At 51.4% G+C, this 18,393-nt stretch overlaps 1 protein-coding gene across 1 annotated transcript in view; it reads right to left on the bottom strand.

Annotated features, from left to right (window-relative positions):
* The window catches only part of LOC149444134 (unconventional myosin-XVB-like), a 94,241-nt gene that overhangs the window by 68,519 nt on the left and 7,329 nt on the right, over positions 1-18,393 (bottom strand). The window contains exons 3-4 of the mRNA XM_089654926.1: positions 1,035-1,128; positions 779-882 (exon numbers count right to left, since the gene is read on the bottom strand). Coding sequence (XP_089511052.1) covers positions 779-882; positions 1,035-1,128 — 198 coding nt within the window. The remainder of the gene's footprint in view (positions 1-778; positions 883-1,034; positions 1,129-18,393) is intronic.

The raw sequence follows: 18,393 nt of genomic DNA, 5'->3' as shown, positions 1-18,393 counted from the left end.
CCTATGTCTGTGCATTCACTATATCTGGTCTCCCACAGTACACAGAATATGGAAATGCAATTATTTCAGTAAATATATACTGCTACATACCTTTTCTCCTCAGCAGTATATATCAGTCTTATGACTTCTATCAGTGTCCGACTGAGCACTGGTTAATCTTGTAGGAGGAGTTTTCATTCTTCTCTGACTGTGCTATGAGGCTGTATGACCCCTGACCCTGCTTCTGGACAGTGGTGAATGGCCCTGTGCTGATTACATGCACCATCCCAAAAGAAAAAAAACAACTCTCTAGCAACACACACCAAACTTAGCATGTGCAGAGTGCCTCCTAGGGCTCTATACTGTCAGCAGATGGATTGGGGACTGTGGAAGAAGGGGAGGATCAGAGAAGACAGGATCAAACAGCCTTTTTACACAGTGCAGAGGATTAACACCTTAGGTTCCACAGTGAGCATAACAAGCATACTCTACTGCAAATACAGGCTGATTTTACTGTTGTGGGTTTAGTAACCCTTTAAGCAAACAAAGAGAAGCTGCAAAACACAGTTGTTATATTAAAGACCCACCTACAAACATGTCTATGAGTGGCTGTCTGCAATCTGTCTTCAGTGGATAGCAAAGTACTCTGTCTTTAGAATAGTTGCACAGTTTGCTAGAGGATATTAGCAATTCACCAGTAGGTGTGACTTGTGATTTTTTTTTAACTATCCAAAAAAGAAAAGTGCCTGCAATACCTAACACTTCTAAGTCCTTGTTTGGAAGTGTCATTGGTCTTTACCTTTGAAGAAACACCTGAAGAATTTGCCCGAATCGAGAGGAATTTCTATTCAACACAGTTTTGGCATGTCCAAAACTTTCCAAGACCTTATAAAAATCCAGAAGCTACGAAACAGAAAAAAAACCTATGTAGTACAAAAAAGGTACATTAAAAAAAGTCATAATGTAGATTATATATACAGTACCTTTATCAAAGAGTGAAATAAACCTACCAATAAGTCTGTCTTCTGCATTGTGAAGCTTGGAGTATGACTTACCTGTAAAATCCTGTCTCCTTGTCTTCTCTGGGGAGTAGAAAGATATTGGGACAACAGCTTGACAGCCTCTGTCTTACCAGAACCTGAATGTCCACTGTAAGCAAAGGGACACAAATGGAAATGTCAATGTGAAAAAAATATTTGCATGGAGTAATTTGTGCATGCATATTAGTTTCACCTCAATTACATAGTGGAGGTTAAAAAAATCAACTTTATTCTGAACACTAGGTAGATACTAGAGATGAGCGAAGAAATGAAAAATTCGATTCGACTGATTCGGCGAATTCGTGGACAATATTCGATTCGAGTCGAATAAATTCGCTGTGAATTTAACTTAAAAAAGGGTGTTTCTAGGCTTCAGAGAGACTTAATATTAGTGCAGAACACTGTACCTTTAATTTAAATGCCCTTGGAGTCTGCTGGGGAAGAGAAATAATACTGTCTGTCAGTATGACATGCAGATGAGTGCCGTCGATCTTAGAATCACTGCACACTTCACTCCTTTGGCCAGTCACGGGGCCAAAACCAGTGTTTGGAGCCACAGTGTGGCGGTGGAGGCAGCAGCAATGGGAGGCCATACAGCAACCTATGACAAAATGGAAACCAGCAGGAGCGTGAGGAGACCTGAAAGTGGCACATGGCAGAGTGGGAGCAATGGGAGGCGGTACAGGGACCCAGGTCACACTGTGGGCCCAGCAGCAGCGTGACCAGGCGGTACGGGGGCCCATGGCCGATATGGGGCTTGGTGGCACCTATGGAAGGCCTGTAATCTGCCAGCAACCTATGACAAAATGGACAACCGCAGGAGTGTGAGGAGATTTCAAAGTGGCACATGGCAGAGTGGAAGCAATGGGAGGCCGTACAGGGACCCAGGTCACACTGTGGGACCAGCATCAGCGTGAACAGGCGGTACGGGGGCCCATGGCCGATTTGACCTCATTCATCCCATAGTCCTGCCGACTCACGAATAGCGTGGCCTCCTCAAAGGGCCTGAGCAAGCGCAGGTGTCACACATGAGCTGACAATGGCTGACATCTAAGTTACACAGGGAGTACCTTTATCCGCTTTTAACATCAGGAAATCTGTGATGGCCTTTAGCTGTTCGTAAAGGCGGTCTAACATATGTAGGGTTGAATTACACCTTGTTGCAACGTCACAGCATGAGGAGTCGGTACGGGGGCCCATGGCAGATTACATGTCTGGCAGCAGCAATGGGAGGCCCGTAATCTGCCAGCACCCTATGTCAAAAAATTTAACACACCAGCAGTGTGAAGAGACCTGAAAGTGGCACATGGCAGCAGAGTGTGGCGATGGAGACAGCAGCAATGGGAGGCCGTACAGGGACCCATGAGAGACTCTGGACTTGGCAGCAGCATGAGGAGGCGGTATATAGGGGCCCATGGCAGATTAGGGGCCTGGCAGCAGCTATGTGAGGCCCGTAATCTGCCTGCACCCTATGTCAAAAAATTAAACACACCAGCAGTGTGAAGAGACCTGAAAGTGGCACATGGCAGAGTGTGGCGATGGAGACAGCAGCAATGGGAGGCCGTAAAGGGACCCATGACAGACTCTAGACTTGGCAGCAGCATGAGGAGGCGGTATATAGGGGCCCATGGCAGATTAGGGGCCTGGCAGCAGCTATGTGAGGCCCGTAATCTGCCTGCACCCTATGTCAAAAAATTTAACACACCAGCAGTGTGAAGAGACCTGAAAGTGGCACATGGCAGCAGAGTGTGGCGATGGAGACAGCAGCAATGGGAGGCCGTACAGGGACCCATGAGAGACTCTGGACTTGGCAGCAGCATGAGGAGGCGGTATATAGGGGCCCATGGCAGATTAGGGGCCTGGCAGCAGCTATGTGAGGCCCGTAATCTGCCTGCACCCTATGTCAAAAAATTTAACACACCAGCAGTGTGAAGAGACCTGAAAGTGGCACATGGCAGCAGAGTGTGGCGATGGAGACAGCAGCAATGGGAGGCCGTACAGGGACCCATGAGAGACTCTGGACTTGGCAGCAGCATGAGGAGGCGGTATATAGGGGCCCATGGCAGATTAGGGGCCTGGCAGCAGCTATGTGAGGCCCGTAATCTGCCTGCACCCTATGTCAAAAAATTTAACACACCAGCAGTGTGAAGAGACCTGAAAGTGGCACATGGCAGCAGAGTGTGGCGATGGAGACAGCAGCAATGGGAGGCCGTACAGGGACCCATGAGAGACTCTAGACTTGGCAGCAGCATGAGGAGGCGGTATATAGGGGCCCATGGCAGATTAGGGGCCTGGCAGCAGCTATGTGAGGCCCGTAATCTGCCTGCACCCTATGTCAAAAAATTTAACACACCAGCAGTGTGAAGAGACCTGAAAGTGGCACATGGCAGCAGAGTGTGGCGATGGAGACAGCAGCAATGGGAGGCCGTACAGGGACCCATGAGAGACTCTAGACTTGGCAGCAGCATGAGGAGGCGGTATATAGGGGCCCATGGCAGATTAGGGGCCTGGCAGCAGCTATGTGAGGCCCGTAATCTGCCTGCACCCTATGTCAAAAAATTTAACACACCAGCAGTGTGAAGAGACCTGAAAGTGGCACATGGCAGCAGAGTGTGGCGATGGAGACAGCAGCAATGGGAGGCCGTACAGGGACCCATGACAGACTCTAGACTTGGCAGCAGCATGAGGAGGCGGTATATAGGGGCCCATGGCAGATTAGGGGCCTGGCAGCAGCTATGTGAGGCCCGTAATCTGCCTGCACCCTATGTCAAAAAATTTAACACACCAGCAGTGTGAAGAGACCTGAAAGTGGCACATGGCAGCAGAGTGTGGCGATGGAGACAGCAGCAATGGGAGGCCGTACAGGGACCCATGACAGACTCTAGACTTGGCAGCAGCATGAGGAGGCGGTATATAGGGGCCCATGGCAGATTAGGGGCCTGGCAGCAGCTATGTGAGGCCCGTAATCTGCCTGCACCCTATGTCAAAAAATTTAACACACCAGCAGTGTGAAGAGACCTGAAAGTGGCACATGGCAGCAGAGTGTGGCGATGGAGACAGCAGCAATGGGAGGCCGTACAGGGACCCATGAGAGACTCTAGACTTGGCAGCAGCATGAGGAGGCGGTATATAGGGGCCCATGGCAGATTAGGGGCCTGGCAGCAGCTATGTGAGGCCCGTAATCTGCCTGCACCCTATGTCAAAAAATTTAACACACCAGCAGTGTGAAGAGACCTGAAAGTGGCACATGGCAGCAGAGTGTGGCGATGAAGACAGCAGCAATGGGAGGCCGTACAGGGACCCATGAGAGACTCTGGACTTGGCAGCAGCATGAGGAGGCGGTATATAGGGGCCTATGGCAGATTAGGGGCCTGGCAGCAGCTATGTGAGGCCCGTAATCTGCCTGCACCCTATGTCAAAAAATTTAACACACCAGCAGTGTGAAGAGACCTGAAAGTGGCACATGGCAGCAGAGTGTGGCGATGGAGACAGCAGCAATGGGAGGCCGTACAGGGACCCATGAGAGACTCTAGACTTGGCAGCAGCATGAGGAGGCGGTATATAGGGGCCCATGGCAGATTAGGGGCCTGGCAGCAGCTATGTGAGGCCCGTAATCTGCCTGCACCCTATGTCAAAAAATTTAACACACCAGCAGTGTGAAGAGACCTGAAAGTGGCACATGGCAGAGTGTGGCGATGGAGACAGCAGCAATGGGAGGCCGTACAGGGACCCATGACAGACTCTAGACTTGGCAGCAGCATGAGGAGGCGGTATATAGGGGCCCATGGCAGATTAGGGGCCTGGCAGCAGCTATGTGAGGCCCGTAATCTGCCTGCACCCTATGTCAAAAAATTTAACACACCAGCAGTGTGAAGAGACCTGAAAGTGGCACATGGCAGCAGAGTGTGGCGATGGAGACAGCAGCAATGGGAGGCCGTACAGGGACCCATGAGAGACTCTGGACTTGGCAGCAGCATGAGGAGGCGGTATATAGGGGCCCATGGCAGATTAGGGGCCTGGCAGCAGCTATGTGAGGCCCGTAATCTGCCTGCACCCTATGTCAAAAAATTTAACACACCAGCAGTGTGAAGAGACCTGAAAGTGGCACATGGCAGCAGAGTGTGGCGATGGAGACAGCAGCAATGGGAGGCCGTACAGGGACCCATGAGAGACTCTGGACTTGGCAGCAGCATGAGGAGGCGGTATATAGGGGCCCATGGCAGATTAGGGGCCTGGCAGCAGCTATGTGAGGCCCGTAATCTGCCTGCACCCTATGTCAAAAAATTTAACACACCAGCAGTGTGAAGAGACCTGAAAGTGGCACATGGCAGCAGAGTGTGGCGATGGAGACAGCAGCAATGGGAGGCCGTACAGGGACCCATGAGAGACTCTAGACTTGGCAGCAGCATGAGGAGGCGGTATATAGGGGCCCATGGCAGATTAGGGGCCTGGCAGCAGCTATGTGAGGCCCGTAATCTGCCTGCACCCTATGTCAAAAAATTTAACACACCAGCAGTGTGAAGAGACCTGAAAGTGGCACATGGCAGAGTGTGGCGATGGAGACAGCAGCAATGGGAGGCCGTACAGGGACCCATGACAGACTCTAGACTTGGCAGCAGCATGAGGAGGCGGTATATAGGGGCCCATGGCAGATTAGGGGCCTGGCAGCAGCTATGTGAGGCCCGTAATCTGCCTGCACCCTATGTCAAAAAATTTAACACACCAGCAGTGTGAAGAGACCTGAAAGTGGCACATGGCAGCAGAGTGTGGCGATGGAGACAGCAGCAATGGGAGGCCGTACAGGGACCCATGAGAGACTCTGGACTTGGCAGCAGCATGAGGAGGCGGTATATAGGGGCCCATGGCAGATTAGGGGCCTGGCAGCAGCTATGTGAGGCCCGTAATCTGCCTGCACCCTATGTCAAAAAATTAAACACACCAGCAGTGTGAAGAGACCTGAAAGTGGCACATGGCAGCAGAGTGTGGCGATGGAGACAGCAGCAATGGGAGGCCGTACAGGGACCCATGACAGACTCTAGACTTGGCAGCAGCATGAGGAGGCGGTATATAGGGGCCCATGGCAGATTAGGGGCCTGGCAGCAGCTATGTGAGGCCCGTAATCTGCCTGCACCCTATGTCAAAAAATTAAACACACCAGCAGTGTGAAGAGACCTGAAAGTGGCACATGGCAGCAGAGTGTGGCGATGGAGACAGCAGCAATGGGAGGCCGTACAGGGACCCATGAGAGACTCTGGACTTGGCAGCAGCATGAGGAGGCGGTATATAGGGGCCCATGGCAGATTAGGGGCCTGGCAGCAGCTATGTGAGGCCCGTAATCTGCCTGCACCCTATGTCAAAAAATTTAACACACCAGCAGTGTGAAGAGACCTGAAAGTGGCACATGGCAGAGTGTGGCGATGGAGACAGCAGCAATGGGAGGCCGTACAGGGACCCATGACAGACTCTAGACTTGGCAGCAGCATGAGGAGGCGGTATATAGGGGCCCATGGCAGATTAGGGGCCTGGCAGCAGCTATGTGAGGCCCGTAATCTGCCTGCACCCTATGTCAAAAAATTTAACACACCAGCAGTGTGAAGAGACCTGAAAGTGGCACATGGCAGCAGAGTGTGGCGATGGAGACAGCAGCAATGGGAGGCCGTACAGGGACCCATGAGAGACTCTGGACTTGGCAGCAGCATGAGGAGGCGGTATATAGGGGCCTATGGCAGATTAGGGGCCTGGCAGCAGCTATGTGAGGCCCGTAATCTGCCTGCACCCTATGTCAAAAAATTTAACACACCAGCAGTGTGAAGAGACCTGAAAGTGGCACATGGCAGCAGAGTGTGGCGATGGAGACAGCAGCAATGGGAGGCCGTACAGGGACCCATGAGAGACTCTAGACTTGGCAGCAGCATGAGGAGGCGGTATATAGGGGCCCATGGCAGATTAGGGGCCTGGCAGCAGCTATGTGAGGCCCGTAATCTGCCTGCACCCTATGTCAAAAAATTTAACACACCAGCAGTGTGAAGAGACCTGAAAGTGGCACATGGCAGAGTGTGGCGATGGAGACAGCAGCAATGGGAGGCCGTACAGGGACCCATGACAGACTCTAGACTTGGCAGCAGCATGAGGAGGCGGTATATAGGGGCCCATGGCAGATTAGGGGCCTGGCAGCAGCTATGTGAGGCCCGTAATCTGCCTGCACCCTATGTCAAAAAATTTAACACACCAGCAGTGTGAAGAGACCTGAAAGTGGCACATGGCAGCAGAGTGTGGCGATGGAGACAGCAGCAATGGGAGGCCGTACAGGGACCCATGAGAGACTCTGGACTTGGCAGCAGCATGAGGAGGCGGTATATAGGGGCCCATGGCAGATTAGGGGCCTGGCAGCAGCTATGTGAGGCCCGTAATCTGCCTGCACCCTATGTCAAAAAATTTAACACACCAGCAGTGTGAAGAGACCTGAAAGTGGCACATGGCAGCAGAGTGTGGCGATGGAGACAGCAGCAATGGGAGGCCGTACAGGGACCCATGAGAGACTCTGGACTTGGCAGCAGCATGAGGAGGCGGTATATAGGGGCCCATGGCAGATTAGGGGCCTGGCAGCAGCTATGTGAGGCCCGTAATCTGCCTGCACCCTATGTCAAAAAATTTAACACACCAGCAGTGTGAAGAGACCTGAAAGTGGCACATGGCAGCAGAGTGTGGCGATGGAGACAGCAGCAATGGGAGGCCGTACAGGGACCCATGAGAGACTCTAGACTTGGCAGCAGCATGAGGAGGCGGTATATAGGGGCCCATGGCAGATTAGGGGCCTGGCAGCAGCTATGTGAGGCCCGTAATCTGCCTGCACCCTATGTCAAAAAATTTAACACACCAGCAGTGTGAAGAGACCTGAAAGTGGCACATGGCAGCAGAGTGTGGCGATGGAGACAGCAGCAATGGGAGGCCGTACAGGGACCCATGACAGACTCTAGACTTGGCAGCAGCATGAGGAGGCGGTATATAGGGGCCCATGGCAGATTAGGGGCCTGGCAGCAGCTATGTGAGGCCCGTAATCTGCCTGCACCCTATGTCAAAAAATTTAACACACCAGCAGTGTGAAGAGACCTGAAAGTGGCACATGGCAGCAGAGTGTGGCGATGGAGACAGCAGCAATGGGAGGCCGTACAGGGACCCATGAGAGACTCTGGACTTGGCAGCAGCATGAGGAGGCGGTATATAGGGGCCCATGGCAGATTAGGGGCCTGGCAGCAGCTATGTGAGGCCCGTAATCTGCCTGCACCCTATGTCAAAAAATTAAACACACCAGCAGTGTGAAGAGACCTGAAAGTGGCACATGGCAGCAGAGTGTGGCGATGGAGACAGCAGCAATGGGAGGCCGTACAGGGACCCATGACAGACTCTAGACTTGGCAGCAGCATGAGGAGGCGGTATATAGGGGCCCATGGCAGATTAGGGGCCTGGCAGCAGCTATGTGAGGCCCGTAATCTGCCTGCACCCTATGTCAAAAAATTAAACACACCAGCAGTGTGAAGAGACCTGAAAGTGGCACATGGCAGCAGAGTGTGGCGATGGAGACAGCAGCAATAAGAGGCCGTACAGGGACCCATGAGAGACTCTGGACTTGGCAGCAGCATGAGGAGGCGGTATATAGGGGCCCATGGCAGATTAGGGGCCTGGCAGCAGCTATGTGAGGCCCGTAATCTGCCTGCACCCTATGTCAAAAAATTTAACACACCAGCAGTGTGAAGAGACCTGAAAGTGGCACATGGCAGAGTGTGGCGATGGAGACAGCAGCAATGGGAGGCCGTACAGGGACCCATGAGAGACTCTAGACTTGGCAGCAGCATGAGGAGGCGGTATATAGGGGCCCATGGCAGATTAGGGGCCTGGCAGCAGCTATGTGAGGCCCGTAATCTGCCTGCACCCTATGTCAAAAAATTTAACACACCAGCAGTGTGAAGAGACCTGAAAGTGGCACATGGCAGCAGAGTGTGGCGATGGAGACAGCAGCAATGGGAGGCCGTACAGGGACCCATGAGAGACTCTGGACTTGGCAGCAGCATGAGGAGGCGGTATATAGGGGCCTATGGCAGATTAGGGGCCTGGCAGCAGCTATGTGAGGCCCGTAATCTGCCTGCACCCTATGTCAAAAAATTTAACACACCAGCAGTGTGAAGAGACCTGAAAGTGGCACATGGCAGCAGAGTGTGGCGATGGAGACAGCAGCAATGGGAGGCCGTACAGGGACCCATGAGAGACTCTAGACTTGGCAGCAGCATGAGGAGGCGGTATATAGGGGCCCATGGCAGATTAGGGGCCTGGCAGCAGCTATGTGAGGCCCGTAATCTGCCTGCACCCTATGTCAAAAAATTTAACACACCAGCAGTGTGAAGAGACCTGAAAGTGGCACATGGCAGCAGAGTGTGGCGATGGAGACAGCAGCAATGGGAGGCCGTACAGGGACCCATGAGAGACTCTGGACTTGGCAGCAGCATGAGGAGGCGGTATATAGGGGCCCATGGCAGATTAGGGGCCTGGCAGCAGCTATGTGAGGCCCGTAATCTGCCTGCACCCTATGTCAAAAAATTTAACACACCAGCAGTGTGAAGAGACCTGAAAGTGGCACATGGCAGAGTGTGGCGATGGAGACAGCAGCAATGGGAGGCCGTACAGGGACCCATGACAGACTCTAGACTTGGCAGCAGCATGAGGAGGCGGTATATAGGGGCCCATGGCAGATTAGGGGCCTGGCAGCAGCTATGTGAGGCCCGTAATCTGCCTGCACCCTATGTCAAAAAATTTAACACACCAGCAGTGTGAAGAGACCTGAAAGTGGCACATGGCAGCAGAGTGTGGCGATGGAGACAGCAGCAATGGGAGGCCGTACAGGGACCCATGAGAGACTCTGGACTTGGCAGCAGCATGAGGAGGCGGTATATAGGGGCCCATGGCAGATTAGGGGCCTGGCAGCAGCTATGTGAGGCCCGTAATCTGCCTGCACCCTATGTCAAAAAATTTAACACACCAGCAGTGTGAAGAGACCTGAAAGTGGCACATGGCAGCAGAGTGTGGCGATGGAGACAGCAGCAATGGGAGGCCGTACAGGGACCCATGAGAGACTCTGGACTTGGCAGCAGCATGAGGAGGCGGTATATAGGGGCCCATGGCAGATTAGGGGCCTGGCAGCAGCTATGTGAGGCCCGTAATCTGCCTGCACCCTATGTCAAAAAATTTAACACACCAGCAGTGTGAAGAGACCTGAAAGTGGCACATGGCAGCAGAGTGTGGCGATGGAGACAGCAGCAATGGGAGGCCGTACAGGGACCCATGAGAGACTCTAGACTTGGCAGCAGCATGAGGAGGCGGTATATAGGGGCCCATGGCAGATTAGGGGCCTGGCAGCAGCTATGTGAGGCCCGTAATCTGCCTGCACCCTATGTCAAAAAATTTAACACACCAGCAGTGTGAAGAGACCTGAAAGTGGCACATGGCAGAGTGTGGCGATGGAGACAGCAGCAATGGGAGGCCGTACAGGGACCCATGACAGACTCTAGACTTGGCAGCAGCATGAGGAGGCAGTATATAGGGGCCCATGGCAGATTAGGGGCCTGGCAGCAGCTATGTGAGGCCCGTAATCTGCCTGCACCCTATGTCAAAAAATTTAACACACCAGCAGTGTGAAGAGACCTGAAAGTGGCACATGGCAGCAGAGTGTGGCGATGGAGACAGCAGCAATGGGAGGCCGTACAGGGACCCATGAGAGACTCTGGACTTGGCAGCAGCATGAGGAGGCGGTATATAGGGGCCCATGGCAGATTAGGGGCCTGGCAGCAGCTATGTGAGGCCCGTAATCTGCCTGCACCCTATGTCAAAAAATTTAACACACCAGCAGTGTGAGGAGACCTGAAAGTGGCACATGTTTGAGGCATGATTCATGGCGGATTTAGTCAGTTGTGTCAGGAACTGGTGGTTTGAAATCCAGACTAATCCACGCCTGATTCATTTTCACAAACGTGAGTCTCTCCACACTTTGGGTGGACAGTCGTGTCCTCCGCGGAGTTACAATACCTCCTGCCGCACTAAACACGCGCTCCGATGCCACGCTACTGGCCGGGCATGACAGCCTTTCAAGGGCAAATTCAGCTAGTTGGGGCCAAAGGTCAAGTTTCGTTGCCCAGTAGTCAAGGGGATTGTCTACCTCGGTTGGCAGGGTGCTGTCCAAGTAGGCCCAAGCCTGTTGTTTGAGCTCCTGCTCCAGGTCCACCTGATGCTGCTGCTGCTGCTGCGGCTGGTTAGTAGTTTCCTCACTGCGCTGGTGAAGAAAGCTACTCATCATCGACTGCAGACTGAGGCAGCCACTGCTGGTGGAGGTACCACTGCTCCTACCACCCCACCCCTCCCCTGCTGCCATGCCAGCGGAACGCGAGCGCACAGGGCCCACAGTGTCTGAGGATGGACGTTGGCGCACAAAGGCAGAGACCAACTGACTACATAGGTGGTTTTTATAGTACGTAATTTTGGCCTCCCTCTCAGCAGGTGTGAAAAAGGCCACCATTTTGGACTTGTAGCGAGGGTCCAACAAGGTGGACAGCCAAAAGTCATCCCTCTGTCTGATGGTTATTATTCGGCTGTCGCTACGCAAGCAACCGAGCATGCTATGGGCCATTTGTGCCAAGGAATGCGAGGGACTCCCTGCCTCCATCTCCACAGCATACTGCCACGGTGCGTCTGGGTCCTCTGTCTCCTCCTCCTCCTCCTCTACCAGATGCTCCTGCTCCTCCACTCCTGTCCGCTGAGTGGAAAAACCACCCATTTCACTCAATAATTCCTGAGCACAAATGTCCTCCTCTACCTCCTCCTCTTCTTCCTGTCCTGCCCCCACAGGGGTCATGTGGCGTTGAGATCTGTGCGCCACGTCTACCGCACCCTGACCAGCCATTGTTAACAGCATTTGTTCCAGGACGTGCAACAGAGGAATGACGTCGTTCATCCCATAGTCCTGCCGACTCACGAATAGCGTGGCCTCCTCAAAGGGCCTGAGCAAGCGGCAGGTGTCACGCATGAGCTGCCAATGGCTGACATCTAAGTTACACAGGGGAGTACCTTTATCCACTTGTAACATCAGGAAATCGGTGATGGCCTTTCGCTGCTCGTAAAGGCGGTCTAACATGTGTAGGGTTGAATTCCACCTTGTTGCAACGTCGCAGATCAGGCGATGCTGTGGAATTCCGTTCTGCCGCTGCAGCTCAATGAGGGTGTTCTTTGCGGTGTAGGAATGGCTGAAATGCATGCACAGTTTACGTGACATTTTAAGGATGTCTTGCAGTGGGATGGTGGATTTTAGGAACCGCTTGACAACCAGATTGAACACGTGAGCCATGCATGGCGCATGGCACAACCTTCCTTGACGCAGAGCAGACACCATGTTCTTTCCGTTGTCAGTCAACATGGTTCCGATTTTTAGTTTGCGCGGAGACAGCCATCTGTCGATTTCTCTGTTCATTACACTCAGCAGTTCCTCCCCTGTGTGACTATGTTCGCCAAGGCATACCAGGTGCAGCACAGCGTGACACCGTTGCGCCCTGCACATGTGATATGCCGGTCGGGTAATGGGACTTGGCACGGGGGTGGCGGCTGAGGACACGGCGGAAAAAGAGGTGGTAGAGGCGGACATGCTTGCTGGACCAAGGACGTGCAAACGTGGAGGCAAAAGCGTCGTGACCTGTCCAAGTTGCTGGTGCGGCTGTGCCGGCACCACGTTCACCCAGTGGGCCGTAAATGACATGTACTGTCCCTGACCGTAGTTACAGCTCCACACGTCGGCGCTGCCGTGCACTTTGGCAGAGACCGACATGCTCAAAGACTGGCCCACCATCTCTTCTACATGTGAATGCAGGGCTGGCACTGCCTTTTGGGCAAAGAAATGACGGCTTGGCACTCTCCACCGCGGCGCGGCACAAGCCATCATTTCTCGGAAAGGTGCTGAGTCCACCAGTTGGAAAGGGAGGGACTGCAGCACCAGCAACTTGGACAGGAGGACGTTCAGCTTTTGCACCGTCGGGTGCGTGCTCGCAAACTGTTGTCTCTTGGATACGGATTCCAAGAAAGACTGTTGACGGAATCCGAGAAGAGGAGTAGCAGGAGAAGGAGCATCTGAACGAGCGGAAGATGCCAATGAGCGACAACTCCCCTCAGCAGAGGTGTTGGAGCCTTGACTGGCTGATAGAGGGCGATTGACGACGTCGGGTGACGGAGCAAGTAACGGAGCGGGTGATGGAGCGGGGGCTGGGGCAGGCAGAACCGCCGTATGTTTATCACGGTTTTCCCAGGCCACCGAATGGTGACGCTGCATATGCTGACGCAACGCTGTAGTCCCAACATGGGCCCCCTGGCCACGCTTGCATTTCTGGCCACATAGTCGACATACGGCTACGTTTACTTCCTCGGGCGGCTTGAGGAAAAATTGCCACACCACCGAGTAGGAAACTTTGCCCCCGCTACTCTTCACTGGCTGACTGCTACTTCCTCCGTGCGCACCGGCACCACTACTGGCCGTGGTGGTAGGCTGCAGTGGAGCTGGTGCTCTACTCCGTGGACGTTTGGCTCCACTGACACTGATGCGACCCTGCTGCTGTCTCCTGGGCAACCCACCGACTGTTTTGCTCGCTGCCAAGCTGCCACCCTCTTCTCCTGATGATGCGGAAGAAATTGCCTGATGACGACGAGGCTGCCAAGTGCGATCAACCTCCTCATCATCAAGTAGGGTCTCCGCCTCACTACTAGCCCCCTCGGCTGCGTCTGGGTCAGGAGACAGACCTGTCTCTAGACCGGCTACCGAGCCACTCTCCTCGCCAGTACTTGTTCGCTTGGCTGCTGAAAAGGCCGATGTCTCCCCCCGTTCCTGACCGCCCTCTGTTAGCTCTTCCTCACTGTACAGTGGGGCTGAGCCCACAGCATGCGATACTTCGCTTGGTGAGGGAACAGCAAAGGACAGGGGCAGGTAGAGGACACGTGATTTCAGTGGGCTTGGTCCCGGGCCATGCCAACTAACGGTTGTGTCTGACGTACCCACCGACCGTTGGCTGTAGGTGTCAGAGGTGACCTGGGAAGAGGAAGACGACCGAGCCAACCAATCAATGACGGCAGGGTTGTCGGTGGAGACACGACCGCTGGATGACACCGGGAGCACTGGCCTCTGGCTGCGAATACTGCTGCCTCGACCCCTTCCTCTGCTGCCACGTCTGCTCGCTCCTAAAACATTGCCTCCTCTGCCACTCCTCTGCATGTTGTCTGACATACTATTTAATTCAACGATTAGGTGTCCCTGAGTAACAATTCTCTGGCACTCAGTAACAATTCTGTCTGTCCCTGAGTATGAATTCTGTGGCCCTGAGTAACAATTCTGTGTCTGTGCGAGTAACAATTCTGTGTCTGTGCGAGTAACAATTCTGTGTCTGTGCAAGTAACAATTTTGTGTCTGTGCGAGTAACAATTCTCTGGCACTCAGTAACAATTCTGTCTGTCCCTGAGTAACAATTCTCTGGCACTCAGTAACAATTCTGTCTGTCCCTGAGTAACAATTCTCTGGCACTCAGTAACAATTCTGTCTGTCCCTGAGTATGAATTCTGTGGCCCTGAGTAACAATTCTGTGTCTGTGCGAGTAACAATTCTGTGTCTGTGCAAGTAACAATTTTGTGTCTGTGCGAGTAACAATTCTCTGGCACTCAGTAACAATTCTGTCTGTCCCTGAGTAACAATTCTCTGGCACTCAGTAACAATTCTGTCTGTCCCTGAGTATGAATTCTGTGGCCCTGAGTAACAATTCTGTGTCTGTGCGAGTAACAATTCTGTGTCTGTGCAAGTAACAATTTTGTGTCTGTGCGAGTAACAATTCTCTGGCACTCAGTAACAATTCTGTCTGTCCCTGAGTAACAATTCTCTGGCACTCAGTAACAATTCTGTCTGTCCCTGAGTAACAATTCTCTGGCACTCAGTAACAATTCTGTCTGTCCCTGAGTAACAATTCTCTGGCACTCAGTAACAATTCTGTGTCTGTGCGAGTAACAATTCTGTGTCTGTGCAAGTAACAATTTTGTGTCTGTGCGAGTAACAATTCTCTGGCACTCAGTAACAATTCTGTCTGTCCCTGAGTAACAATTCTCTGGCACTCAGTAACAATTCTGTCTGTCCCTGAGTAACAATTCTCTGGCACTCAGTAACAATTCTGTCTGTCCCTGAGTATGAATTCTGTGGCCCTGAGTAACAATTCTGTGTCTGTGCGAGTAACAATTCTGTGTCTGTGCAAGTAACAATTTTGTGTCTGTGCGAGTAACAATTCTCTGGCACTCAGTAACAATTCTGTCTGTCCCTGAGTAACAATTCTCTGGCACTCAGTAACAATTCTGTCTGTCCCTGAGTAACAATTCTCTGGCACTCAGTAACAATTCTGTCTGTCCCTGAGTAACAATTCTCTGGCACTCAGTAACAATTCTGTCTGTCCCTGAGTATGAATTCTGTGGCCCTGAGTAACAATTCTGTGTCTGTGCGAGTAACAATTCTGTGTCTGTGCAAGTAACAATTTTGTGTCTGTGCGAGTAACAATTCTCTGGCACTCAGTAACAATTCTGTCTGTCCCTGAGTAACAATTCTCTGGCACTCAGTAACAATTCTGTCTGTCCCTAAGTAACAATTCTCTGGCACTCAGTAACAATTCTGTCTGTCCCTGAGTATGAATTCTGTGGCCCTGAGTAACAATTATGTGTCTGTGCGAGTAACAATTCTGTGTCTGTGCAAGTAACAATTTTGTGTCTGTGCGAGTAACAATTCTCTGGCACTCAGTAACAATTCTGTCTGTCCCTGAGTAACAATTCTCTGGCACTCAGTAACAATTCTGTCTGTCCCTGAGTATGAATTCTGTGGCCCTGAGTAACAATTCTGTGTCTGTGCGAGTAACAATTCTGTGTCTGTGCAAGTAACAATTTTGTGTCTGTGCAAGTAACAATTCTCTGGCACTCAGTAACAATTCTGTCTGTCCCTGAGTAACAATTCTCTGGCACTCAGTAACAATTCTGTCTGTCCCTGAGTAACAATTCTCTGGCACTCAGTAACAATTCTGTCTGTCCCTGAGTATGAATTCTGTGGCCCTGAGTAACAATTCTGTGTCTGTGCGAGTAACAATTCTGTGTCTGTGCAAGTAACAATTTTGTGTCTGTGCAAGTAACAATTCTCTGGCACTCAGTAACAATTCTGTCTGTCCCTGAGTAACAATTCTCTGGCACTCAGTAACAATTCTGTCTGTCCCTGAGTAACAATTCTCTGACACTCAGTAACAATTCTGTCTGTCCCTGAGTATGAATTCTGTGGCCCTGAGTAACAATTCTGTGTCTGTGCGAGTAACAATTCTGTGTCTGTGCAAGTAACAATTTTGTGTCTGTGCGAGTAACAATTCTCTGGCACTCAGTAACAATTCTGTCTGTCCCTGAGTAACAATTCTCTGGCACTCAGTAACAATTCTGTCTGTCCCTGAGTAACAATTCTCTGGCACTCAGTAACAATTCTGTCTGTCCCTGAGTAACAATTCTCTGGCACTCAGTAACAATTCTGTGTCTGTGCGAGTAACAATTCTGTGTCTGTGCAAGTAACAATTTTGTGTCTGTGCGAGTAACAATTCTCTGGCACTCAGTAACAATTCTGTCTGTCCCTGAGTAACAATTCTCTGGCACTCAGTAACAATTCTGTCTGTCCCTGAGTAACAATTCTCTGGCACTCAGTAACAATTCTGTCTGTCCCTGAGTAACAATTCTCTGGCACTCAGTAACAATTCTGTCTGTCCCTGAGTATGAATTCTGTGGCCCTGAGTAACAATTCTGTGTCTGTGCGAGTAACAATTCTGTGTCTGTGCAAGTAACAATTTTGTGTCTGTGCAAGTAACAATTCTCTGGCACTCAGTAACAATTCTGTCTGTCCCTGAGTAACAATTCTCTGGCACTCAGTAACAATTCTGTCTGTCCCTGAGTAACAATTCTCTGGCACTCAGTAACAATTCTGTCTGTCCCTGAGTATGAATTCTGTGGCCCTGAGTAACAATTCTGTGTCTGTGCGAGTAACAATTCTGTGTCTGTGCAAGTAACAATTTTGTGTCTGTGCGAGTAACAATTCTCTGGCACTCAGTAACAATTCTGTCTGTCCCTGAGTAACAATTCTCTGGCACTCAGTAACAATTCTGTCTGTCCCTGAGTAACAATTCTCTGGCACTCAGTAACAATTCTGTCTGTCCCTGAGTAACAATTCTCTGGCACTCAGTAACAATTCTGTCTGTCCCTGAGTATGAATTCTGTGGCCCTGAGTAACAATTCTGTGTCTGTGCGAGTAACAATTCTGTGTCTGTGCAAGTAACAATTTTGTGTCTGTGCAAGTAACAATTCTCTGGCACTCAGTAACAATTCTGTCTGTCCCTGAGTAACAATTCTCTGGCACTCAGTAACAATTCTGTCTGTCCCTGAGTAACAATTCTCTGGCACTCAGTAACAATTCTGTCTGTCCCTGAGTATGAATTCTGTGGCCCTGAGTAACAATTCTGTGTCTGTGCGAGTAACAATTCTGTGTCTGTGCAAGTAACAATTTTGTGTCTGTGCGAGTAACAATTCTCTGGCACTCAGTAACAATTCTGTCTGTCCCTGAGTAACAATTCTCTGGCACTCAGTAACAATTCTGTCTGTCCCTGAGTAACAATTCTCTGGCACTCAGTAACAATTCTGTCTGTCCCTGAGTAACAATTCTCTGGCACTCAGTAACAATTCTGTCTGTCCCTGAGTAACAATTCTCTGGCACTCAGTAACAATTCTGTCTGTCCCTGAGTAAAAATTCTGTGGCCCTAATAACGTTTCTGTGGCCCTAAGTAACAATTCTCTGGCACTGAGTGAAAATTCTGTCTGTCCCTGAGTATGAATTCTGTGGCCCTAACTAGCGTTTCTTTGTCCCTAAATAACGATTCTGTGGCCCTCATTAACAAGTCTGTGTCCCTGAGTAATGGTTCTCTGTCCCTAAGTAACTTCTCTCTGTCCCCAATTCTCGTTTCTGTGGCCCTAACTCTGTCCCTGTCCCTAGTACAGAGCGGTCTGCCTCTGTTCAATGACTGCAGGCAAATGAAGATTTCCAAAATGGCCGCTATATATACCTCGACCATTACACAGTGCTGGCTGGCTGGCTGCTGATTGGCTGATGCGATCACATGTCGTTGAGGAATGCATTATGGGGCAGCGCGCCTTGTCTGCGCGCCTTCCCCGACATCCCCGCTCCGTCGCCGCACATGTCAGCCGCCATTTTCGGAAAAATTTCGATTCGCGCGTCCGAATTAGGCTGTTTTTC

The sequence above is a fragment of the Staurois parvus genome, unplaced genomic scaffold (genome assembly GCF_062004578.1).
Source record: "Staurois parvus isolate SC_StPar_1 unplaced genomic scaffold, SC_StPar_1.0 ptg000813l, whole genome shotgun sequence".
NCBI classification, from domain to species: Eukaryota; Metazoa; Chordata; class Amphibia; order Anura; family Ranidae; genus Staurois; species Staurois parvus.
The sequence above is the reverse complement of the archived record's forward strand: the minus strand, read 5'-3'. Positions and strand labels throughout refer to the sequence as shown.